At 48.6% G+C, this 25,736-nt stretch overlaps 1 protein-coding gene across 17 annotated transcripts in view; it reads left to right on the top strand.

The window, feature by feature from the left end:
- The window catches only part of EDA (ectodysplasin A), a 1,521,038-nt gene that overhangs the window by 903,764 nt on the left and 591,538 nt on the right, over positions 1–25,736 (top strand). For all 17 annotated transcript variants that reach the window (XR_013594046.1, XR_013594047.1, XR_013594045.1 and 14 more), the window contains exon 4: positions 4,611–4,808. Coding sequence is in view for 12 of the 17 variants with exons in the window: in XM_078640160.1 (XP_078496286.1) it covers positions 4,611–4,808 (198 nt within the window). In the remaining 5 variants the exon portion in view is untranslated. The remainder of the gene's footprint in view (positions 1–4,610; positions 4,809–25,736) is intronic.

The following is a 25,736-nucleotide window of genomic DNA, read 5'->3' as shown; positions in this document are numbered from 1 at the left end:
GGTTCGTATGAAGAAGCTTTATCCCTGTGAGGAACATAGCAGGCATAAACATCCTTTGCATTATGGCGAAGAGATAGCCCCATTCCACTGTGTCAAAGACCTTGGCTGCGTCCAATAGGACGGCAGCCGCCTCCAACCCTGGATTTAAGACATGAAGCAGTGCAAAATGGTGCAGATATTGTGAGAGGTTGAGCGGTTGGTGATGAATTCCGATTGGTCTGGAAGTACGATGGCCGGCATTAATGGTGTCAGTCTAGTGGCTATCACCTTGGCCAATATTTTGGCGTCAGTGTTTATAAGCGACAGCGGACGATAGGAATCGCATCTTTCTGGTGGTTCGTCCGGCTTAAGGAGCGTGATTATGAGCGCCTCCCTTAGTGTGGAGGGGAGAATCTGCTTCTCATGTGCGTCCACATACATAGTCAGGATATTCATTCTCTAACAGTTTGATGGTCGTCTCTATATTCCGTAGTTTGGAGCAGATATCCTTTAGTATCCCTATGCTGGTACTAATGCATGCCCCTCAAATGGTGGCTTTGAATGCTTCCCACACCACCCCCGGGTCCTCCACCGAGCCCACATTTAGCTGGAAGTATTCCTCTATCGCCCCCGTATAGTGTCACTGTAAACAGGGTCTAGTAAGGACTTAGCATTGAAGCACCATATGAATTATGGTGGTGTGTATGTGGGTATTTCCACTATTAGTAACACAGGTTTGTGGTCGGATAGTGTCCGGGGGAGATGCTGGACGTCTGTCACCCAGCCATGAACACAGGAGGTGACCAGCCAGTTGTCCAATCTGGACCAACTGGTATGTACGGTAGAAGTATACAGGCCCTCTCTGGTGTCTAAATGTCGAAGTCTCCATACGTCGACTAGGTCAAGCTCATCATGCATGCCCAGATCTCCCTGATGGCCTGTTTGTGGTATTCTGTCACATTCCTTGACTTGTCCTGTTCTGCTTCGAGTGGGAGGTTGAGGTCGCCTCCCCATATAAGTTCAGTGTAGGGCAGGTCTCTTAGCCGGTTGCGTATGTCCGTGTAGAAATTAGGGTCGTCTGTGTTTGGCCCTTATGTATTGATCAGGCCCACACATGTGCCACGGTGTGTGCCCGTTAAAATCACCCAACGACCTTGGTCGTCTCGTAGTACTTGATCTAGGTGGAATTGTACTCCTTTTTTAACCAGAATGATAACCCCCGTGAGTATGTCGAATAGGAGGAAGCCACTGCCAGTCCTGCCCAGTGCCTTGTCAGTATGGGTGGTGAGGTGCGTATCCTGTAACATTGCTATCTCTATGTGATGTCTGTTAAGGTAAGCATTCACCTGGCGTACTTTCGTAGGATTTTTTAACCCCCGGCCATTCCATGTTAAGCATCTTAGTGATCTGTTACCTGCCTGTTCCGGCATCTCAATGTGTGACTTATAGGTGTAGATGGTATTAAAACAGCGGCTTCCGCAATACAGTTCAAACATGACTCCGTTACATAAAAGGAATAACAAAAACTTACAAGGCTATCAGTTCCCCCCCACCTTCTCCCACATTGCAACCAAGCCGGAGAATGTCCCCATTACTTGAAAAACTTGAACTTCCCGATCAGTGTCTAATACACTCTTGGCGTAACTCACAACTTTATGTACAATAGTTCAGGACTTACCCATTGAGGGGGTGCGCCTGAGTCCCATCATGCTCCCCTGTTGGTGCGGGTGAGGGCCATGAGATCTGCAGTCAATATTGCACCAGTCCTGCTTTGTACCTGGATAGGGAACATATCTGTTGTGGAGTGGTTGTTACTGTTCCCATGGCAGCAGAAGTACCTCATGTTCTGCATCCCTGTGCCGTGATCCAACAGTGGACAGCTTCCTTCGTCATCATCGGATTGTTGACTCTGTCGGTCGTCTCTCAGCAGTGACTTGGCGTGAGTCATGGCTGCTTTCGGAGTGGTGAAGATCTTGTCTTTGCGCATTATTTTGAGCCGAGCCGGTTAGAGCATGGCATCTTTTATGTTGGCCTTCTGCAAACAGGTCTTCACTTGTTGATACACCCGCCAGGCCGTCTGCACCACCACTGTGAAATCTGGGAAGAATTGTAGTAAGTTTTCTTGATGATTAATGGTACCCTTTTCTCTTGCCAGCATAAGAATCACATTGCGGTGTCTGTAATTTAGGAGCCTGACCACAATCGATGTTGATGGCGATCCTGGTTGTGTTCGTGGCGCAAGCGTTCAGTGCGCTCTCTCGACTATGAGCATGTTAGACAGTTCTGCCGCCCCAAATATTTCCGTCGGTAGATTTTCAACATATTGTTCCATGCACCCTGTGTTTGTCAACTCCGGCACTCCTGTAATGCGGACATTGTTCTGTCTGGAACGCACCTCGAGCTCTCCGTTCTTGGCCTGGATGACGGCCATCACTTTATCCATGTTGAGACTTTTTGTTTGTAGCTCGTGCACCATGTCCTCCGTCGTGGATACGCGGGCTTTCACATCTGTAATCCAATTCGCCGGTTGGTCCAATTTGGTGGATATGAGATTTATGCAGAGATTGAGGTTGTCTATCTTTCCATCCCAGGTAGGCAGGCTTTGTTGTACGGCTGCCAACGTGGCTGCGAGCGCATCTAGGCTTGTGCCTTGGTCGTCCATGTTGGAAGCAGAGTCACTAGTGGTGTGGGTGACCTTTTTGGTTTCAAATGACAGCTTTGGTTGTGCCTTGTCCAGTTTTCCCATCAGAACTTGTTGCTGCTATCCACTGTGAGCGAGGCGGGTCCTTAGGGAACAAGTATATGACCTGATGACTGGGCTTGCATGTGATTAGTCCGCCCAATACACGTCACAGGTCTGTAAACCACAGGAAACCAGTGTCCAGATGTCCCTTTGCCGCTGTCCCACTCTAGAGGCACGTGGTCAGTGACGCCCATATCGTGCACTATAGAGTGCTTGTCTGTATGCTCCCTCCCTTGCTTTTATTTGCCAATACGCTGGTCAGTGGCTTGGAATTGCCGACACTTCCAGTGCCCGGGAGGGCTTTATTTGCGGGGTGGGCTCTGCGACTCAGTGGGCCTGCTGTGACTTTGTCGAATAGGCCATCGCAGCGCTCCTTCCGTACTCTGCAGTTGGTTTGCCTCAGCAGTAGTGCATCAAAGAGACTCCACACGCTATTCAGGGCCGATGGCAGCTCCACGGCGCTAGTACGTAATGCCCGTCTGCTGCAGCTGCTTCCGCAACGTCCACCTTGTTTCCACAGCGCGGTCAAAGTCTTGCGCATAGCAGCCGGGCAGCACCACAGGGTCCAGGCGGTGTGGCCCGCCACTCACCTTTGTGGTCTCCGTCCGCTGCTCACCGATCTATCGCAGCCCGGGACCCGACTCCACAGTGCGGTGGCTTTATTGCGTTAGCTGTCAGACCCACACCGATCGCTGTATGTGGAGAATGCGCTGATATCTATCTGTGGTCTTGGCCGTTATGCCGCCATTTGCTCAATCGCCTCCGGGCCGATCCGCTGTAGAGCCTCTCTGTACCAACTCCGGTGTGTCTTTTTGGCGTCCTCCGATGCCCTCAATGTTTACAGGGCTGTGCCACTCATTTAATGGCTATATCTCTGGCATTAAATCAGGATTGTGATGCGTTGTTGGCTCACAGACGGCCGAGCTGCACTATGGTGCGGCCATCTTGCCGTTGACTCTCTAGCGCCCCCCCTAATAGTTGTCATGTTGTAGGTTGCTGATACCATTTGGTACCATGCTATGGTTAAGAGTTCAGATGGAGCCCTGTGAGCTAGCTAGAAATTGTGTCATCATTTTCTGTCTGATGGTAGGTGTGGACCAAGTCTTTATATTCTGAAATGCATCTTGACCTGATACGCAGTCCTACTTAATTCGTAGGAACTGTAGAACGCTGGGTCCCTGTAGCAGTCCATTGTAGTCATCCTGATCGTGTGACTTTTTCCTGGTCCGGCACGGCCAGATATCTCCAGTTGATAACATTGTGAGCACAATTTTTTGGTTTGTAAATTGTATTGTGCTGTTGTTTGGGTACACATTTTCTAATAGTAATGTTTGCTGTTTTAAAGAATTTCTTTTGTGGGTACCCTTTTCTTGACTATTATTTATAGTTCATGAAATATTTTTTCCCTGAAACATTGTGGTTTTCAGATTATTCTCTGTCTAAGAGTGGCAAATACTTAGTTGCTACCAGATGTCAGTGTGCAGGAGGGGTGCCTATATGCGTCTCTTCTGCATATCTGGGATGAGGCTATCATGTAATCATACAGTGCCATCTATTTACTGAAAACTTTCTGGATCCAGTTTTGTTCCTGGGGCATTTCAAAAGGTAGGGAATCTACACTTAGATAGGCTTTCCACCAGAAAGAGCATTACCGGAGGTAAGTAGCTTGTTTGTATTCATTGCTGGCAGATATTAGCCATTTATCTGATTGCATTGTTTTGCAATGGGAATTTCTTTTGGTTTTTGTTCTTCTTTTCCTCCACCTTTATTTACTGAATAAAAATGGTGTTCGTATCAAAATGTGTATCATCTTTTCTCAAAGTCATCTAAAAATATCCCAGTGCTTTTTGCCAGACCAAGATTTTTACCAGACACTTATATTTTGCAGGTAAAAAAACAGGACCTCCTGGCCCAACTGGACCAACAGGGCCACCTGGTCCTCCTGGTCCTCCTGGCCCTCCTGGACCTCAAGGTCCCCCTGGATTTCCTGGCATCCCTGGAATTCCAGGGTCTACACCAATTGGGCCACCAGGACCCCCTGGAGCACCAGGTCCTCCAGGCCCACCAGGGGTGCAAGGACCCTCAGGTATGCTCTTCATTGATTCTGCCAGTGTTTTAGTCTCCAAATAATTCAATATTCATTGTCATCTGGCATATTGCGACTCATGGGTTAGTTAGTCCTAAAAGGAGTGTAGATTGCATGCATGTCCATTCTATTGATCTAAATTAATCTGAGTTTCCGTGCAAGAATTGCTCACTCGCTCACTACCTGCCTTTAGGTTGTTTGGTTGGGAGGAAAATCTGGTAAGGATGTTGTATGTTTATGATTAATTAAAGGTCACTGGCTCACCATAAACTTGATTTATTATCTCTCCTGGAGGATGTATTGCTCACAGAAGCGTAGCTGTGTGAAAATTCAATGCCTGATATACTTCAAACCCTACCTCTGGGATAATATATCTGCAGGAGAGATTATTCTAACAAAAGCGGGTGAGGGACCAGACATCATTCTCAAAGAGTCTCTCAAATGTATTTATGATCTATTACGTATTCCTGTTTGTGAGAGCCTCTCCTTCTCTATTTCTTTGATCTCGACTTTCACTTTTTCAGGAGTTCTAATATATTGACCCCCCCGGTCCATGTGCTCATTTCTCTCAGGCTCTTCCAGAAATTATTGCTAGTTTAGTGATTAGCAAGCCTAATCTCACCCTGTTGGGGACTTCAAAATTCATGTTGAAGATACCAGTAACTCTCTGTCCTCGGGGCTATTGCAGAACCTTGGTTCCCTACAAGTGTTACAAAAAGTGAAAGGCATCTTATCATCCCAGTTTTCAGTAATTACCCTAATCTTAAGGTTGCGGATCCTCTACTAGTGTTGTGGTTGAATCATTATTTGAACCCAATGTTCCTGCATGGGGATGCCTACCTCTTCCCCACTGCCAGCTCTGTGGAGGGATCGTAGATGGGCTAAACTTAATATTGAGGAGTGGGATACTACTTTCAACTCCTCCAGGCTTGTACTGGGACACCATCCTACCTCTGATAATGATAAGGTTGCTGAATGGGTTAAACATTCCTTAGATCAGGTTATTTATTTATTTATTTAGGAAGTTTTCTATAGCGCTGTCAAGACCCGGAGGTAGCAGAGCGCTTTACAGTAATAGAATGACAAAAATCTGTATAAACATATACATAACATAAACATGAACATAACATAAGTAAGGTATAAGCTTTCGATGAGTGACATTGTAAGTGGAACAAGGGTGAGTTGCCGAGCTTCTTTGGTTATGGGATTCACTGTAGTCACATAGTTCAGGGGTTGCTTGCTGACCCGGTTATCCACAGCCAAGGGAGCAGATCAGGAACAAGGATTTGAGTTGCCTTTTGAATTCCACAAAAGAAGGAATAGTTCTGATGTGCGGGGGGATGGAGTTCCAGATTTTGGGGGCGTTTCCAGTGAAGGAGCAGTCCGCTGTTCGTTTCTTTCTGGTTTTGGGTAGGATGAGCAGGAAGGAGTTGGAGCTTCTCAGATTCCTGGCTTGGCCTGCTTTTTTGAGTTTATTTGCCAGGTATTCGGGTTTGCCGGTATGGAGGGCTTTGTGGGTTAGGCAGGCCGTTCTGAAGTTACTATGCATTTCTACTGTGAGCCATTTGAGTTCCTTGAGTGCTGGGGAAATGTGATCCGATTTTTTGATGCCGGTAATCAACTCTAGCAGCAGCATGTAGTGTTGTTTTGATTGGTGCCAAGTTCGATTTCGGGATGCCTGTTAGGATTGCGTTCCCATAGTCTAGTCTTGACAGTACCAGAGATTGAGTGGCCAGTTTGAGATCCTTGTTAGGAATGTAGGGTTTGATCTTGTTCAACAGTCTGAGGTTAAAGAAAGCACCTTTGGCTGCATTCTTGATGTGTTTTACCATGTTTAGTTTGGGGTCTATGATGATGCCAAGAGATTTAGCAGAGTCGGCTAGAGTAAGATTTCCTTTAAGCGCATCGATTGCTTTTAGCCATTCGGTGATTTGAGGGTTGTCTTCCTTGTTCGAGATGAGGAGTGTCTCATTTTTGTCTGGATTCAGTTTCAAGTGATTGTTTGTCAGCCATTGTTGAACATCTTTCAGGACATCATTTAGTCTATGTATGTCAGTGAGAGAGGAAGTTTCCAGATAGATTTGTGTATCGTCCGCGTAGAGGTGAAAGCGGATGTTGGCTTTTCTGAGTAGCTTGGCGAGTGGTTCCATATAGATGTTAAAAAGCTGAGGCGAGAGCACCGAACCTTGGGGGACACCCTTATTGACCTGTTGGATTTCGGAGGTGAAATTCTTGATTTTTATTATTTGTGTTCGGTTGTGTATGTATGAGAACCATTTGAGAACTACTTCGCCGAGGCCAGCTCTTTCTTGAAGAGCCTTGGTGAGGAGTTTGTGATCCACCGTATCGAATGCTGCAGAAAGGTCAAGGAGAATGAGGAGGCAGCATTTGTCTGAATCCAGAGATCCGTGGATATCGTCTATGATATTCAGCATCGCTGTTTCTGTGCTGCATCCTTGTCTGAAGCCGGACTGGAGGGGGTCTAGGAGATTGATGTTGTCCAGATGATGAGTCAGTTGCAGGAGTACACAGCGTTCCAATGTTTTGGCTAGTAGAGGGAGGTTAGATATAGGTCTGAAGTTGTTCAGGTCTGTTGAGTCAAAACCTGTTTTTTTCAGAAGGGGGGTAACTTGCCCAATTTTTAGGCAGTCAGGGACCACTCTGTTTTTTAGGGAGCTGTTTATGATGTTGCCCCATATAGGTGCAAGAGAGTGTTTCATTTTCATGATTAGTGAGGGAGGGATGGGGTCAGAGATATGAGCTGATGGTTTGGAGGACGAGATCAGCGAAATTATCTCTGCGTCTGGGACGGGGCGGAAGCTAAGCCAGGGGGTGCTCAATGAGCCGGGGGAGAGAGCCTGAGGAGCAGCCGAACTGGTCTTTTTGGGGTGTGAATTGTTGGGGTCAAGTGAAAGTTCAATTTTTGTGATCTTTTCGTTGAAGAATTGGGCGAAATTGTCGCAAAGATCTTTGGACGCTAGCACAGTCGAAGACAGTGGTTTGGACGTTTGTTGCCTGATGATGTTGTAAAGTTCCTTCGGTCTATTTTTGGCTTTGTCCAGTGCCTCGCGGAAGAAGCTGGATTTTTTTTTTTAGAACAAAATTTTATTAGAGTTTTGTAGTTGATAGAATACAATGAAGCACCGCTCCCAAAGAGTAAGAGAGGCAGTGTGCATATAAGTAACGTATTCCAATTATTCAATCAACATTCCCCCAAATTCCCACCCTCAACAGTCCCCACCCGGTACCCACCCTCCACCCCGCATGGTGTCTACATTGTCCATAAAGAGGAGCCTAGTGAGCTCAGTCGCAGCGTGTGTACCAGTTCACCCAGAGTCAGTAAGCAAGCAATCTGCGTCAGTGGCCCGTGGCGCTGGAGGGTCCAGCAGCAGGCCCCTGTAGTCCGCCCATCTCTTCCAGATCTGGAAATGTTTTTTCGGGCAACCCCTGGCCTCAAATACTGGGCGTTCCAGCCCCATGTTAAAATCCATGCCCCGTTTCCACACTTCCACCAAGGGGGCTCTAGGAGACTTCCAGGCCCGAGCTATGTCCCTTTTAGCCACCGTAAGGCCCAGGAGAAGCAAGTGACGTTTGTATATGTTTCCCCCCACTTGTTCCATGACATGGAGGAGGCCTAACTTCGGTGAGCGGGGGAGATCCCAGCCCAACACCTCCGCCAGGCAATCCCACACTCCGGTCTAGAATCTCTGCAGTCTCACACACTCCCACACCGTATGCAGAAAGGAGCCTTTTGCACATCCACATCTCAGGCAATCCGGGGAGGCTATCAGCCCCGCCTTCCACAGTCGCTCCCTCGTAAAGTACGCCCTATGCAGGTACTTAAATTGAATGAAGCGCAAGCGCACCGCAATCGCTGCTCCCCTAGGGGCCTCCAGGGCTTCTCTCCAGTCCTCCTCTTCCAGGTTACCCAACTCTCCCTCCCAGACCGACCGCAATTTATCAAGAGAAGGGGAGCAGTGTGTAACAAGCGTTTGATATATGGTAGATATTTGTTTGGTTTCCAATTCCCCCATGAATAACTTAGCCTCCAGGGGGCTGAACCCCGGCAATGAAGTCATGCCCGCTATCGCGGGGGTCAGGGCGTGTCGGAGCTGTAAGTATCTGAAGAATTGAGATTGGGGCATATCATATTCGTCCCGCAGAGCCTGAAAGGACTTAAGGACCGAGCCCTTCATGACGTGGCCCAGTGCCGAAATGCCTATAGCGTCCCAGCCATCGAATCCCCGCAAGGAAGCCAGTGCCGGTAACCTCCCATTGTGCCACAGCGGGGTTTCCCCCGTCAGCCGGTTCCACCATCCCATGCGACGGAGGGCGTCGCGCCACACCCGGAAGACTACCTGCGTGACCATTGGGAGCCTTTTCCGGATGCCTGCCGAGTATAAGATAGTATGCAGCGTGTCTCGGTCCATCAGATATCTCTCCAGGGCATAGGTCGGGTCGCCCCGATCCCCATACCACCACTCATTGAGGACTAGTAGATGTGACGCTTGATAGTAGGACTGGACGTCGGACGTGGCCAGCCCCCCACAATAGGTCGAGAGGAAGCAGGTGCGGAGTGCCACCCTTGCTGCCCCCCCAGCCCACAAGAACCGACCCAGTGCCGAATTTACCTGCCTAAACCACTGCGGCGAAATAGGATACGGATGATTTTGAAGTTGGTACAGAATACGGGGTAGAGCTACCATCTTAAAGATGGCCGAGCGGCCATAGATATTTAAAGGCATCCTGGACCATATTTGCATGTCTGATCGTATTTTGTCCCACACGGGTAGCACATTGCGGGACCACGAGACTCCCGGCACATCGGTCAAAAAGACGCCTAGATATTTAATGCCTCCCGCCACCTCCTGGAGTGCCGACGCCCATGGACCCAGGTCTCCACTGCCCCCCAGGACCCATAGTTTCGACTTCTGCACATTCAAAGTGAGGCCGGACACCTCGCCGAATACACGCATTATGTCAAGGACCCTCGGCCCCGATCTGTTCAGGTCCGTAAGGAAGAAAAGAACATCATCAGCATATAGCGCGATTCTGTCGGTCGGACCCCCTACCCATTCGACGCAACGCAGCTGTGCGTCCATCCGCACCCAAGCCGCCAGCGGCTCCATTGCCAGGGCAAACAAGTAAGGTGAAAGAGGGCATCCCTGCCGGGTGCCCCGGCCTATGATGAACGGGCTGGAGACCGCCCCCGCCACCCTCACCGCCGCTGTCAGGTCCGTATACAGTAAATGAACGTAGGACAGGAAACGCGGGCCCAAATTGAGACGGAGAAGGAGTGCCCGAAGATATGACCAACTTAGGGAATCAAAAGCTCTATCTATATCCGCTAGCAGAAGAGCCGCCGGGGTGCCTGACGCCCGCGCCGCCTCCACCACTAACTGCGCGCGTCGAATATTGTGCCTCGTCGCCCTGTGGGGCATGAAGCCGGCCTGGTCCGGGTGGACTAAGTCCGTGATGTAAGGGAGAAGGCGGTTTGCCAAAGCCTTCGCTAAGATTTTCGCTTCAAAATTAAGCAACGAGATCGGACGGTATGATTCAGGGCGGTCCGGAGGCCTCCCAGGCTTACAGAAGACCACAACTTCTGCGTGTCGCCAGTCCGCCGGCAGACGCCCACGGTCCCTGGCCGCCTCCAGAGCCTTCCTGTAGCGCATCCCCAGCTGGAGATAACACGTTTTCATGAATTCGCATGGGAAGCCGTTAGGCCCAGGGGCCTTGCCAGCATTCAATTCACCCAGAGCCTCCCCCCAGCTCCTCCGCCGACAATGGGAGGTCCAGCCGAGCACGACCCTCATCCGAGAACGCCCGGGGCGGGAGATCCGCTAGGAATTTGTCGACCTCCTCCGCCATGAGAGTCTCCCGGGGGGTGTACTGTGTTGCATAGTATTGTGCAAAGGTCGCGCCCAGGGCCTCGGGGGCAGTTATAGGGTCACCCGTCTCGTCCCGGAGTCCCGGCAGGGACTGGGCCTCGAAGGTACTCTGGCACAATCTGTACAGCATTGTGCTGGATTTGTCCCCCCATTGATATATTCTACTCTGTGTAGCCAGCCAGAATTGACGGGCCTCGTCCAACAGTAAGGAAGCGTACGACTGCTGAAGGTGGATTTTTTGTTTTTGATGTGGTTATTGTATTTTTCTTCGGGCTGCTTTCAGTTGATCACGAAGGATGGCCATTGGGTTGTTTCTCCACTTTCTTTCCTTGGCTCTTAGAGTTCTCCTTTCAGCGTTGAGGTCAGCGTTGAACCACGTTCTGGAAGGGATAACTCTGCTTCTTTTGAGCTTTAGTGGCGCAAGTTTGTCGAGTATGGACACTAGCTCGGAGTTGTAGCAGTCGATGAGCTCATTGGTGGAAAGGTGCGCTTTGTTGGCCGGAAGAAGAGAGCTTAACTGATCATCCAGGATATCCAGGGGTATTTGAGAGAGATTTCTTGTCCGTTTGGGGGATCTTGGGGGGGTTTATGTGAGGTAATGGGGTGATTGATATGAAAGAGGATCATGTGGTGGTCTGACCAGTCAACGGGAAGAATGTGGTTGATCGTGATTGATTTCTTTTGTGAGATGATAGCATCCAGTGTGGCTCCTTTGTAGTGGGTCTCCTCGGTGCAATGTTGTTGCAGGTTGTTATCATGAAGGAGGCTGGATAGCGATTGGATTAGGGGATTGTGTGTCTCATTCCAGCGAAGATTTAGATCCCCAAGAATTAGGTTATTGGAGTCGCTGAGTGCGCCTTGTGCAATCAGGTCGGAAAGTTTTTCTCCAAAAGGGTTGTTTTTACCTGGGGGGTGGTAGAGCATGTGACACCGTAGAGAGTCTTTGTCATTGGTCTTGATGATGGTGGATAGGCATTCGAATGAATAATAGTCAAAAGAGGTGGTTTCCGAGATGTCTAGGCTGTCCTTGTGGATGATAGCCACCCCTCCTCCCCTATGCTCTATCCTGTCTTTGGTAATGAGGGAGAAGCCAGGTGGTACCAGCAAGTCAAGGCAGGGAGGGGATATCTTATTTAGCCAGGTCTCTGTGAGGAACGCAATGTCAATATCGTGAGTGAGGATGGCTTCAGCTAGTTCTGTTGCGTGCAGTGAGGCCGATCTACAGTTGATTAGCAAGCAGTTGGAGAATTGTTCCTGATTGCTGGCCGATTTATCTTTGATCTCCCTTGGTATGGCGGTGAGGACCGGGTATCTCTGAGGTTTAGTGCTAGGAGGGACTTTCCGGTGACCTGTGATTACTTGGATTTTGGATTTGGGAGAATCTAAGGCGGGGGTGTTGTATGTGGCGGCTAGTAGGGCTGCTTCGCTGTCTGACATAGGTGCTGCTGATCTTAAATGCCTTGAAGTCAAGTGTTTTGTGTCTGATAGGGGGTTTGGAGGAGTGTGGGAAGGAGTATGAGTCTTGGACCTAGGGAAGGGGTCTCCGGTTTTTGCAGCCTGCTGTAGGCAGGATTCCGAGATCTTGAGTGGGGGATAGTGAGGCTGGGTACTAGAGGTTTCTGTGGGCCTAGGAGAGCTGTTAGCGTTGCCGGAGTGAGCCGTCAGCGGGGGGCATTTGGAGGGTCTGCGGGCTATACCTAGGTTAGAAAGGATCTCAAGTAGGCCCTGGGTGATTGTGACAATCTGGTTTTCAATAGCCGCGAGGCGTTGTGACACAGAGTTGAGGGAGGGGATGGGGGTATCTGGGGTAGCGCCCGGTGTGTTGTGGTTCGGGTTGAGGGGTTCGGGGAGAGGACGGGGAAGGGGAGGGGAAGGTGCAGGGGAGGACTTTGAGTGACTGTGAGCTGGGATGAGGCTCGAGGGGAGGGGGGTTCCTGAAGGCAGAGGAAGGGGAGGGCAAGGGACAGGGGGAGGCTTTGAATGACTCTGAGCTGGGATGAGACTCGTGGAATCAGGTTGACGGATCAGGGTGCGGTTGATGGGATCAGGTTGAGGGATCAAGGGAGAAGGCGGGGGAAGTGGAGGGGAAAGGACAGGGGAGGGCTTTGAGTGACTGTGAGCAGGAATGAGACTCAAGGGGAGGAGGGTTACTGAAGATGGAGGACGGGGAGGGGAAGGGACAGGGGGAGGCTTAGAGTGACTGTGAGTTGGGATGAAGTTCGTGGGGCGTGAGGTTCCTGGAGGCGAGGAAGTATTGTCAGTAGGGGGATGAGGGAGGCGGTAACTGGGGGAGGTGTGGCTGTTGGAAGAGGGGATTGAAGGAGGGGTTGGAGTTTCCTGTTGTGGCTGATTGATAGTAAATGCCCGTTGTGAGAGAACGGGGCGAGTGGGGGCGTAGCAGGCAGGAAAGATATCACGGAGGAGAGGATCATAGTCTTCTCTGTTAGTAGTGAGGGAGGGCGGAGAGGGGGTTGCGGCGTGGTGAGGTAGGGTTGGGGAGGTTGATCTTAATGTGGGGAAAAGGACGTCGAAGGCTTCAAGGTTCTCGTTATTGGCCTGGATAAGGACTGTGCCGTTGGTGTAGATGGTCACCGTAGTGTAGCCTCTACCGACCGATCTAAAAGGGAGTATAGTGGTAAGTTTGCAACTATGGGGAGTGGATGTGGTTTTGGCGATAAATAGTTGCGTTCTGATCACGGAGATCCAGTAATCAGGTCTCTCAGTATGGAATATAAGGTCAATCTTGGTCGGACCATTTGCAGACGAGTGGTAGATGTCTGTGATTAGGGTTTCCCTATGTTGACGGATAAGTTTCTGTTTGAAAGAGCGTCTCGATTTAGTAGAGAGGAGGGGTGGGGGAGATGATGGTGAAGGAGTTGCGGCTGTGGGGTTTCAGGTGGGTAGATAATACTTGAGGGGAAGGGGAAGGTCGGTCTCGAGCCATCCTGAAGGTAGTGAAGGGCGTGAGAGTACCTAGTTTAGTTACGGTGTTGCGCTAGGTGACGCGACTCACCAAGGTTGTATCAGGTGTCCGCGAGCCGGAGAGTCCTTGAAGACAGCCAAAATGTAGACGATCCAGCATCAACTAGAGGATTGCGTGGAGGGCGATGTTGACGGCTGAAGGTGGTTCCGGTACCTGTAAGTTTCGCTCTGGAGGTGTCCTGGGGTCACGGGAAGGCAGGGGAGCGTCGATCACGTTAGTATGTGATCGGGCGGACAGTCCTTGCTTTCCGATAGCGTGAGTCAGGCTGCACTTCCTTGCTTAGAGGTGGGCTAGAAGGTATGGAGCTGGGGCGCAAAAACCAGAGAGTACCAGCAAAAAGTGGGGGTGACCATAGGAAGCAGATCCTACTCTTCTACAGGTCCATAGGCTCCATAATATGGTATGACAGTTAGGGAAAAGAGAGGTAGTATGGGGGAGCAATATTTGTGGAGTATGAGAAGTTGAGGGCCTCCCTGTTTATTCCAGGTGATGAGTCTTTGGGGTAGATCCTCGCTCCATTACCATTAGTAGGTCACGTAGTGGTAAATGGTCCTTGTTATTTGTAAGGGTCGGATTAACTTGGCTTACTATGTCCCAATCTAGGTAGTTTCCCGGGATCCTTAGTCATAGAATTAGCGGTGGCTGTTATTTATAGTAAATAATATCAATCGATATGTGGGTTAGAGTGACAGGTGATGAGAACAATGGGCACGTTCTGTGGAGGTTGCATAATGTATCAATCGTTCCAAGATGGCTGCTTCTTTATCTAGTGATGGAGAAGATCTGTGGATTAGTCCTATTGCTCTTTCCATGCAACAAAAAACTACCAGGGTATTGTCCTCTGTCTGTTTCTATGGGGGCAGATCAGCCTGCCTGGTCCTTTCTTTCTGTTTGATAGTGTGCTGAATGCTGTAGGTCCTATGTCTTTGCGGTGGTGTGAGGTGAGTGGTCCTTTCTTTGTGTTACCCATACAGCTAATTAGTCAATTTGAGGCACAGTCTGGGCACACAATGGTGGGGCTTGTGCTGGTCATCGAGGTGTGCCCATCTAAATCACTGTTGTGATCCTCTTCCTCAGTCTATCTCTGTGCGCTGCTCTAAATGCCCCTCCGCATGAAAGCGCGGTCGCCGGAGACAGTTCAAGAGTGAAGACCAAACAAGTGTGCAGTTGCTAGAGAGCAGAGCGTAGAGCCGAATTTACTGAATGTTATACGCTCATCTGTATCGGTCTCTCTGTGTGCTGGCCTCAGCGTTCTAAGTGCGAGCACAGTAGACCTCCATTAGAGGGTTCAAATTGCAGGGGGAGCATTCCAGAACTAAGCGCGGGGACAGGGAATGGGAGGGGTCGCTAGAACGTAGAGCCACTCATGCAGGGAGCCATAACTCGCTCAGCTGCAACAGGGCTGCGATTATCACAGTTGAAGCCCAAAAACTGAGTCACAAGGGTAAATCTTCCCCTTGGTTTGCCCCTCATTTATTGACCTTAGAGAAAGAATTTAAAAGGCTAGAAAAGAAGCAGAGAAAGTCACATGATGAGCATTGTAAGAAGAAATATTGCATGGCTATTAGAAACAAGATCTGCCAAGCTTTTTATTATAAATCTAAAATCAACAGGGCATCTTACTTTCCTTGGGAAATATTTCAAATTTTTAAATAGTTGACCGACTCTAAATCAGACAGCTCACTACCAGAGTCTACTATAGCTCGTTATAATGACCTAGTAAATTTCTTTCTAAAAAATATTACAGAAATCTTTTACTCCTTCAAGAATATTAAAAGGGAACCAGATCCTACTCCAAGTGGGGTGGCAGAGGAGAATTCTAGGATTTGCCTACTAACATTTCCTGATTTCACTCCAGACCGGATTTCAGTGCTTTTTAGCAAGGTGAAGTCAGGCTCCCCTCTCTATCCCACCCCTTCCTATATTCTTTTACAAGGATCGAAATTCTTCTTTCCCGTTCTGCTGGACCTACTTAATCTTTAATTATCTATTGGTCTAGTTCCTTCTGTGTGGAAACATGCAGTAGTGAAACGCCTGCTAAAAAAGCCTAACCTGGACCCACTTTGGTTAGGGAATTATAGTCCTATCTGGATACGTTTGGGAGCCGGTAAACTAGTGGAGAAGCATGCTAATGAACATTTGTCTTTGTTCTTGGAATCTAATGGTATCCTGCCATCCAGATAGGGTTTCAACTGCTGCACAGCAATGAAACAGCACGTTGGCGGCAGTTGAGTAGCTCAAGATGTGGTTGGATCTTGGAGGTTCATCTGCAGTCATATTCCTTAATCTTAGTGCAGTGTTCGACAAAGTAGATCACTGAATCCTTATTCAGAGAATTAACAATGTTGGAATAACTGACAATGCTTTAAAATGGCTTACATTGTTTTCTGGGGACATGACTTTTCAGGTGTTTGACAAAACTTACTATTCTGACACCTTCCCCTTGAAATGCAGAGTGCCCCAGGGTTTGGCGCTTAGTACCACGCTCTTTAATCTCTACATGTGTCTTTGGCTGACAATGATCAAGCATTTGGATTTTGATTGTTTCTTACGCTGATGATACTCAATTAGTGTTTTCCTTCTTACCCTAGCCTGGTCCACATTCTCAACACTTTGGTCCATGCCTGGAGACGGTAGCTAGTTGGACGGCCAGCTGCTGCCTTAAGCTTATTGGGGACAAAACAGAGACTATGCTAGGCAATATTCTGAATATCTAGTCTTTAGTAGGCTGGCCAGATTGCTTAGGCACAGCCCCTCTCCCTAAAATCTCTATAAAAAGCTTGGGGGTATGTCTAGGTAACTCTCTCTCAATGGAAGCCCAAGCAAGAAAACTCTGTCACAGGTGTTACAGCCTTCTCAGATTGCTTCAGAAAATCTTAGATCTGCTTCCTCTTCATTCTAGAAGGCTCATTGTACAGGCTTCAATATTATCACTCCAGGATTATGGGAACTTGCTCTACCTGGGAGCCACACGATATGCAACTAAACAGCTATAAGTTGTACAAAATATGACGACTCGCCTTTTACATTACGAGATACCGATTAGCTCAAAGTGCTTTGGCTTTGCCTAACTGGCTCCCAATTGAACAACGGGTGATGTTCAAGGCTCTGTGTATGGCACATAGAGCACTTCATGCTAACGGCCCCCTCGTACTTTGAGACTTAATGTTGCTGTATACTCCAGGTAGGACATTGAGGTCGACCAATATGCGACTCATGACAATTTCCCAAATTCATAGGATGAGAAGAGGGGGCGTTCTTTCGCCTACCTTGTTCCCAAACTTTGGAACTCACTCCAGATGGCCTATGCATATTAGACAATTAGCTTACCTTCAGGAAGCACTTGAATGCTTGACTTTTTGAAAGTTCTCTCCTGTGCTGATTAAGATGTCCCAATGAGTGTTGACTGTCAGCATGTGTTGTGGATGCTAGCACTGGACGCCTCTGGGTAGCCATTCTCTTTGTTTATCTCAATAGAATAGTACGGTTTAAATGTGTTTCTTATTATAGTATTGCTCAGTATACACATACATGCACCTACAACCACTGGTCGGCCGGGAACAACAGAATCATTTCAGAGATTTGTTGTATGACTATCCTTAAATCATAACTACCCCAGTACACCATCTTACCATCTCCTTCCCCCAGCATCTGAAAAAGGAAGTTCTGTAGTAGGGGATCTCTGTGTATAGTCATAATCTGTGAATAGTCCAGCACATGTGCGGGGACCCCGGAGCAATCAAAGTAATCTCTTAAGTCGGCTTCTTCTGTAGTCCTGCATAGACACTTAAGAGAAAATAAAAGACAAATAATGCAGCCTGACATTAACAAGGCTATATTGGCCAGCACTTCATCCTGAAGTGAAAAGGATAGGCAAATAATATCATTAAATGTTACACATTTTACAGAGTTTCACCACACATATAGAAACCCCCCTTCACAAAAATCCTTTGCATGATAGAGAGGAAGGGTTGGGCAGACAAGCCTCCTAGGCTGCCATTATGTGTCTGGAAAAGGAATACCATGCCTTTAAGGAACCCTCCAGAGACCATCGGTATCCCATGATGCACAGCCAAAGGCACTTTACTTTCAGTTATTTTTTCCAGCTCCTGCTAGCAGGACCCTGGAGCATTGAGCTCTACCTTTTTGGGTATATCTTCAATTTTTTGCTATTTTCCAGTGAGAATAGTGTTTCACTCGACGTCTGGGGTCTTCCTCTTCCAGTTGCTGTCTTTTTTTACCAGTTTTACCACCTTTATCTTGTCAAAATGCCAGCTTTATTCGACAAGTGCTCTGAGTGTGGTAGGAAGTTGGCCAAGTTCCACCCCCACAGAGTGTGCATACTCTGTCTCCCTGCTTCTCATCTACCTGACTCCTGTGATATTTGCCATTCTTTCTCCAGGAGGACCCTGTGTGTGACAGGGAGAAGATCCGTCTCCAAGGCCTGGAGCAGAGGAGACATCAGGTAGCAGGTGGGACCTCTGGGCATGGAGGGACTCTATCTTCATCCTCTGCCTGTGCATGGGCCTCTGGGGGGACTCCCCAGTCAAGAACAGGCCTGGAAACTGCACCGGTCCTGGTCGACATCGAGGGCTTCGACACCGGCGTCGAGAGGTAGGACTATCATCTGTTCCCCGTCGACCCAGGGCTCTGAGTCGAAGCGACTTCGACGTTGAGGGGTAGGACGTCGAGACCTCGGACGAGGTCGACGTCGAGGACTTCACCGTCGTCGACACACCATCATCGTCGTGCTGAGTCCCAAAGAGGCAGGCGCTCGCTGTCGAGGCGACACCGCCGTTTGCATCGAAGCGAAGATCGACGTCGAGGAGACGAAGATCGACGTCAAGAAGATCGACGTCAAAAAGATCGACGTCGAGGAGAGCCACGTCAAGGAGATCGACGTTGAGGAAGGAAAAGTCTATGTCGAAGAGGAAGTCTACTCCCCGGACGGGGTCTAGTGTGGTGAGCATCTCTTCATCAGAGAGTTCCCGGTTGCAGCGGCGTCGGCGTTCCTCCTCAGGAGAGTCTACCTCCAGAGCATCCTCTCCGTGGCATGCTCCTAAGAAGAGGAGACTACTTAGATCTCTGGACTCTGATTACTCGAGGACCTACTCGCTCTCAGGGCCTAGGACACCTACTCCACCACAACAACTACCTCCTCCTCCTCCGCCTCCTCCACCTCCTCCACCGCCTCCTCCTCCTCCTCCGCCTCCTACTCCTCCTCAGCCTCTACAACCGAGGCCTTTGATTCCGGCTCAGCCACCTCTTCTTCCACAAAAGCCGGTGCAAGTGGGTCCGACGAGACCCAGGAAACCGAGGTCCCGATCAAGGATGAGGCATCGCTCTTGCAGTGTCGTGACCACCAGGTCACGACATTGTCGTCGTAGTGAGAGGTCGCGGTCCAGGCATACCAGATTCACAGACTCTTTCAGTGACAGGAGGTATTTGCCTATTTTGTTTGACTCTCCTCCAACAAGGGTGTCGCCAGTAGATGACATCGTGACGTTTCAGGACGTGCTGTTGATGGAAGCTGCGAAGTTGGGAATAGCACTGATGGTGCCCACCCCTTCCACCTCGGTCATCTTTGAAACACTACAGCGTAAGCATCTCTCTCGCCCTTTGCTGCCTTTGGTACCAGGGTTGGAGGAACTGGCCATGGAGCTGTTCCTGACACTGGCCTCGGTTAAGTCTGCCCCATCCCAGCTTCAGAAGAAGTACAGGCCCCCGGATTCGGATCCGGCGTTCCTGAGAACGGATTCTGCCCCGGATTTGGTTATTGTTACAGCGGCAAAGAAGCAACAATCTACTGCTCCTTCGTCAAAGGTCCCTCCGGACAAGGAGAGCCATCACATGGATTCGACAGGGAGAAAGGTCTGCAGCACGGCAGTCACTTCTATGAAAGGTGCGAGTTCGACAGCACTGCTGGGTCGGTATGACTGCTCTTTGTGGGAGTCCCTGCAGCAATTCATTGAGCTCCTCCTGAAGGACAGGACGGAACATTTTCAGGAAATATTGAATGAGGGCATGATGGTTTCCAACCAAGTCATCAGCGCGGCTGCGGATGCCTCTCTCCTGGTGGCTCACGGGTACTCTCATGGAGTAAACTTGAGACGCCACTCCTGGTTGCGCCTTACCTCTCTTAAGCCGGAGGCACAGCAGAGTATTGCCAACTTACCCTTTTCGGGCGCTACCCTCTTCGGGACTCATGCGGATGAGGAGATGGCCCTCATGAAGGCAGAAGTTGAGACGCTAAAGGCGGTTGGTTTGGAGAAACCAAAGGACCAGCGGAAGTCTTTCCGCCCCTTATAGAGGCGCTACTCCTCCCAAAGATTCCAGCGAGGGCAGGGTCGCCAAGCTGGCCAACAGCAGCAGCAAAAATAACAATATCATAGGCAGCCCATCCAGAAGCGTCAGAGAGGCAGAGGCGGTCAGCAGGCCTCATCGGGGAATAAGGGCCCGGCGGGGTCAAAACCCTGAGGGATTACTTCCCCCCCTTGTCTGTTACCCACTCCGGTGGGGGGAAGCATTCAGAATTACCCGGCAGAGTGGAGAAAAATTACTCAGGACAAGTGGGTGTTGAATATTGTTTGCAATGGATATAGTCTTCATTTTGTCAGCCCTCCTCCAGCTATTCCACCGCTTCGCTCGCAGTACCAGTCGCGCCAGCTTCAATCGGAGGCCGATACCCTATTAAGAAAAACAGCGATAGAACACGCCCGTCCCTCTCTCTCAAAGGGGAAAGGGTCTATACTCCAGGTTCTTTCTGGTGCGCAAAAAGGACAAGAACGAGTTCAGACCCATTCTGGATTTGCGACAAGCAAACAAGTAGATCCGCAGGGAGACGTTTTGCATGTTGTCCTTGCACCAGATTTATCCTCAGCTGCATCGAGGAGACTGGCTTTGCGCAATTGATCTGCAGGATGCGTACTTCCATGTACCCATTGCACAGAAACATCGGAAGTTCCTACGCTTCCTAGTCGGCACCAACCACTACCAGTACACCGTACTTCCGTTTGGTCTGAAGTCTGTACGCAGGACTTTTTCAAAATGCATGGCAGTGGTGGCGGCGCACCTGAGAAAGAACAAGGTGTTTGTCTACCCGTACCTGGATGACTGGCTGATCAAAGCCTCCACCTTCCAGGAAGCACAATTGCATTTCAACAGGACGGCTGTTCTGTTGAGCCAACTGGGTCTACACATTAACATGTCCAAGTCTGTTCCGACTCCTGTTCAGTGTCTGCAGTACTATGGAGCCTCCATCGATAACTCTCAGAGCAAGCGTGTGTCCTTCGGAGGAGCGATGCTTATCGATCCTTTGGAAAGCTCAGACTCTCATGTCCATTTCATCAACGACGGTGAGGGCAGTGTCGTCTCTCCTGGGGTCGATGGCTTCTTGCATCTTCCTTACACCACATGCACGCCTCCACATGAGACCGCTGCAGGAATGTCTGGAGGATCAGTGGGACCAGAAAGGAGGGAGCTGGGAGGACAAGATCACACTGTCCCAGAACGCTCAGCAGTCACTGAAGTGGTGGTGTTCAGCAGAGAATCTTCTCAAGGGGGTTCCATTCCAAAAGAACATTCCAATACAGACCATTGGTCTGTATTGACAGATGCTTCTCTCCAGGGCTGGGGAGCCCATTCGGACCATCTGCAGATCCAAGGAGTCCACGCACCATATCAATTTTCTGGAACTCAGAGCTGTTCATTTGGCACTAAAGGCCTTTCATCCGTCCTTCCAGACCAACTCCCTGCTTGTACTGATGGACAATACGACCACGATGTATTACCTCAACAAGCAGGGAGGCTCGAGATCGGGCAAACTGTCTCAGGAAGCACAGGCGATCTGGCACTGGCTGTTAGCCAGAGGACTGTGGATAACGGCTACCCATCTACCAGGTGTGCAGAATGCCCAGGCGGGCTCACTCAGCAGGCTCGTTCAGGAAAACCACGAGTGGGTTCTAAACAACGAGGTGCTAGGAAACATCTTCGAAAGATGGGGCACTCCAGACGTAGATATGTTTGCCACCGCCGAAAACAGCAAATGCCGAGACTTCGCTTCCAGGTTTTACCAACCGGGGAGTCTGGGGAATGCGCTATGGATCAGCTGGTCGAACAGCTTTCTGTACGCTTTTCCACCCATTCCCCTGATTCCGGCAGTGCTCATCAAGTTGTCTCAATCCAGAGCGTGAATGACCCTCATTGTTCTGGAGTGGCCTCAACAGTGGTGGTTCACGGACCTGCTCCACCGGTCTCTCCAACCACATCTGCGGCTTCCATGTCGGCCGGACCTTCTAACGAAGTTCGGGGGCAGATGGTGCACCCCAACCTCTCTTCGTTGAGTTTGGCGGCATGGTTCCTGAGATAGTACAATATGGACACTTGAACTTGCCTCACAACTGTATGGAAATACTTAAGGAGGCTAAAAGGCCATCCACCAGGCCTTCCTATGCCTACAAGTGGAAGAGGTTCTGTATTTGGTGCACATCCAAGAACGCTGACCCTACCTCCTGCAAGGAAGATGTCATCCTTCCATACCTCTTGCATTTAGGTTTGCCTTAATTTCCATTCTATTAAGGTTCACCTCGCAGCATTAACTGCGTACAGGAAATGCCCTTCACAAACATCCTTTTTCCAGATACCTGTAATGAAAGATTTTTTGGAGGGTTTGAAGGAGGTGTTTCCCACCATTAGGCGTCCTTCGCCGTCATGGGAGCTGAATGTGGTGCTGTCCAGGTTGATGAAGTAGCCTTTTGAGCATAAGGCATCTGAAAGGCGGCTTTCCTTGTAGCCATAACATCAGCGCGCAGGCTGAGTGAGATTCAGGCTTTGTGTTGTCAAGAGCCTTATACAGTATTTCATGCTTCCAAGGTTGTCATGAGGACTCACCCTAAATTTCTCCCAAAGGTGATATCTGATTTCCATGTCAACCAGACGATCACACCAACGTTTTTTCAACATTCCTCCTCTCCGGCGGAGAGGTCCCTTCATTCACTGGATGTGAGATTATTATTATTATTATTATTATTATTTATACATTTATAGAGCGCAAACAGCTACCCACAAAGGGTTTCCCGGCGCATTCATGAGATGGTACTTTGATGCTACAGTACAAGTGTTGCTTAGATATTAAAGAGCCAGGTCTTTAAGGCTTTCCTAAAGCTCATATAATTAGTCTCATTTTTGGCTGTGATAGGCATAGAATTCCACAATGTGGGTCCCAAGAAGGAGAAGGATTTTCCACCCATGCGTGACCGTCTGACTTTGGGAGTCACAAAATTCTTCACTGTGGCAGATCGCAGAGCACGAGAGGGGCAGTATGGGTGAACCAAAGCTTGGAGATATTTGGGGGCTTTTTTGTAAAAATTTTGTGCATAGTGCAAAGTGATTTAAACTGCGATTTTCAATTTTTAGCCAATGAAGATCTCGGATGTGCTTGGAAGTAGGAGTAGTACTGGGGATTTTACATAACAACCTAACTGCTGCATTTTAGACTGCCTGTAGTCTAAGAATCGTGGCTTTCTTTGCCCCAATATATAATACATTTCCATAATCAAGCCTTGAAGTGATCAAGGCATTGATTACAGCCTTCTTGGTTGATTCTGGCAGCATCGAACAGATCTTCTTTAGCCATTTTAAAATGGCAAAACATGTAGCAGACGTTTTAACTGCTTGTTGATGCATAGTCAGAGAGTCATCAATAATGATGCCCAAATTGCGTGCCTGTATCACTGGAACCGGAAGCAAGCCCATTACTGGTGGCCAATGTTGAGGGCCCCATAGTTCCTTGTTCTTTGGCTGTTCATCATGGGATACCGAGGGTCTCTAGATGGTTCCTTAAAGGCACGGTATCCCTTTTCCAGACACATAATGGCAGCCTATGAGGCTTGTCTGTCCAACCCTTCCTCTCTATCATGCAAAGGATTTTTGTGAAGGGGAGTTTCTATATGTGTGGTGAAACTCAATAAAATGTGTAAAATGTAATGATATTATTTGGCTATCCTTTTCACTTCAGGATGAAGTGCTGGCCAATATAGCCTTGTTAATGTCAGGCTGCATTATTTGTCTTTTATTTTCTCTTAAGTGTCTATGCAGGACTGCAGAAGAAGACGACTTAAGAGACTATTTTGATTGCTCCCGGGTCTCCGCACATGGGCGGGACTATACACAGACTATGGCTATAACAGAGATACCCCTATTACAGAACTGGAGTTACAGGTAAGAAACTACTCCTAATCTCCCACCATTATGCAGAAAAGAAAAGGGAGTCCTTGCTTGGAGATCTCTTGTCCATGCCTGCAGTGTAGCATTGGGTGGTAATTGTAGCTGTTTGGCCTATATAGTGCGCGATCCTGTGAGGCGAAGCACCCTCATGTACATGGAGCATTTGAGTTCTCTAAATTTTTGAGAGGAAGGTTGTACATGGGCCATGTGTTTTTTCAAAGAGGGCCTCCTTTTCCTCCAAGCTAGATGAAATGTTCTCCATACCCAGGAGTTCCCATAGTCCAGAGGTTCCCAAACTTATTTGACCCGTGGCTCCCTTGACCTAATTGGCAGTTGGCCGTGGCTCCGCACCAATTTTTTACCGGTGGGCGGGAGGGGGGGGTTTAAGCACGACCTCGGGATTACATACTGTCGGCTTCCTAAAGTAATTGGGATGCAATGAAGGTATTATAATCATATTTGTAACAAAATAAAAAGATAACACTTGTTTAAAAAGAACTCGTTAAGTGAGAAACGATACTACAAGATTAATGGCCATATGTTTCCAAGCACCTTTTTTAACCACACAACAATTGTTAAATTAACTTTTTTTACTGTAAAAGGGTGAAGACTGAACTCACAACAGGAAAACCCGTTATAAAAAGTGAATAAATAGGATTTTAAAGATCCATAGTAAATATTTTGGAAAGAACAAATTATACATTCTAGAACAAATGCAAGCTCTGTGATACCATGTCAAGTAAAAACTGGCCAACTCCCTAATTCTCACAGACTATCCTCACCCTTCATGTCTAACCTCATGATTGAGGAGGAGGAGATGTGGCCTAATAGCTAAAGATGCCAACTCTCAACACCCTGTGATTCTGAGCTGGGCTAATCATTTAACCCCCCATGACTAAAAAAAGGGCAGCCTGTAGTCTGGTACTCTTATAAAATGTCTGGTTCTCATGTGAAGCATGAGTAAAAAGGCGGGCTCCATGGAGCTCATTGCATCGTTGGACTGCATTTTATAAATGTTGGCAACAGCATGCCATGCCACATATATAGTATTTTAATTTTCCAGCTTGTGTGCACGAGTTTCCCCAGTCCAAAACAGCAGGAAAATTAAAATACAATACATGTGGCATGGCATGCTGTTGCCAACATTCATAAAATGCAGTCCAACGATGCAATGAGCTCCATGGAGCCCACCTTTTTACAGTAAAATTATTATTCAAATACTATGCTGATCTTCGCTCCAACCTCCGTTTTACAGCTGTACCACCACCATTATTTTTACTGTGAAATTTACAGTAAAAATAGTGGTGGTGGTACAGGTGTAAAACGGAGGTTGGGCCGAAGATCGGCATGGCGTTTGATGAATAATTTTACTCATGTGGAGAACAATGAATCCGTAAATCACACAAAAGAGGGAACTAGATGCACCAGTCAACATTCAATAAGCAAGATTCATTCCTAAACTGCAGGATCACTTCAATAATAGGAACCCATTATGCAGTTTAACACTGAAAATTGTAAACAAAAGGAAATGGAAGCCAGAAAGGGAATCCCAGAACCTTCGAATTCACTTGGGCGTTCTGATTTTGTTTAATGTCACAGAGGAAGAACCTGGCACTTTTTTCCCACAATAACCTTTTTAAGGAATTGTTACCCAAGGGACTCAGGCGCGCAACACCCATTGGGCTCACGGGGCTTCAGCCCCCCCACCCCTCCTCGTGTGTGTCAGCCCGGGCTGACACGTCTTCCTGGGCTGGCGAGCATCTAAATTGCAGCCGCACCCGAGTACTTAACAGGTCTTTAAAAGACCATGAATTGTAAATGAGGCTTTTGTTG

Source organism: Lissotriton helveticus, chromosome 4_2, assembly GCF_964261635.1.
Source record: "Lissotriton helveticus chromosome 4_2, aLisHel1.1, whole genome shotgun sequence".
Taxonomy (NCBI): domain Eukaryota; kingdom Metazoa; phylum Chordata; class Amphibia; order Caudata; family Salamandridae; genus Lissotriton; species Lissotriton helveticus.
This window is presented reverse-complemented; position numbering and strand designations above follow the sequence as displayed.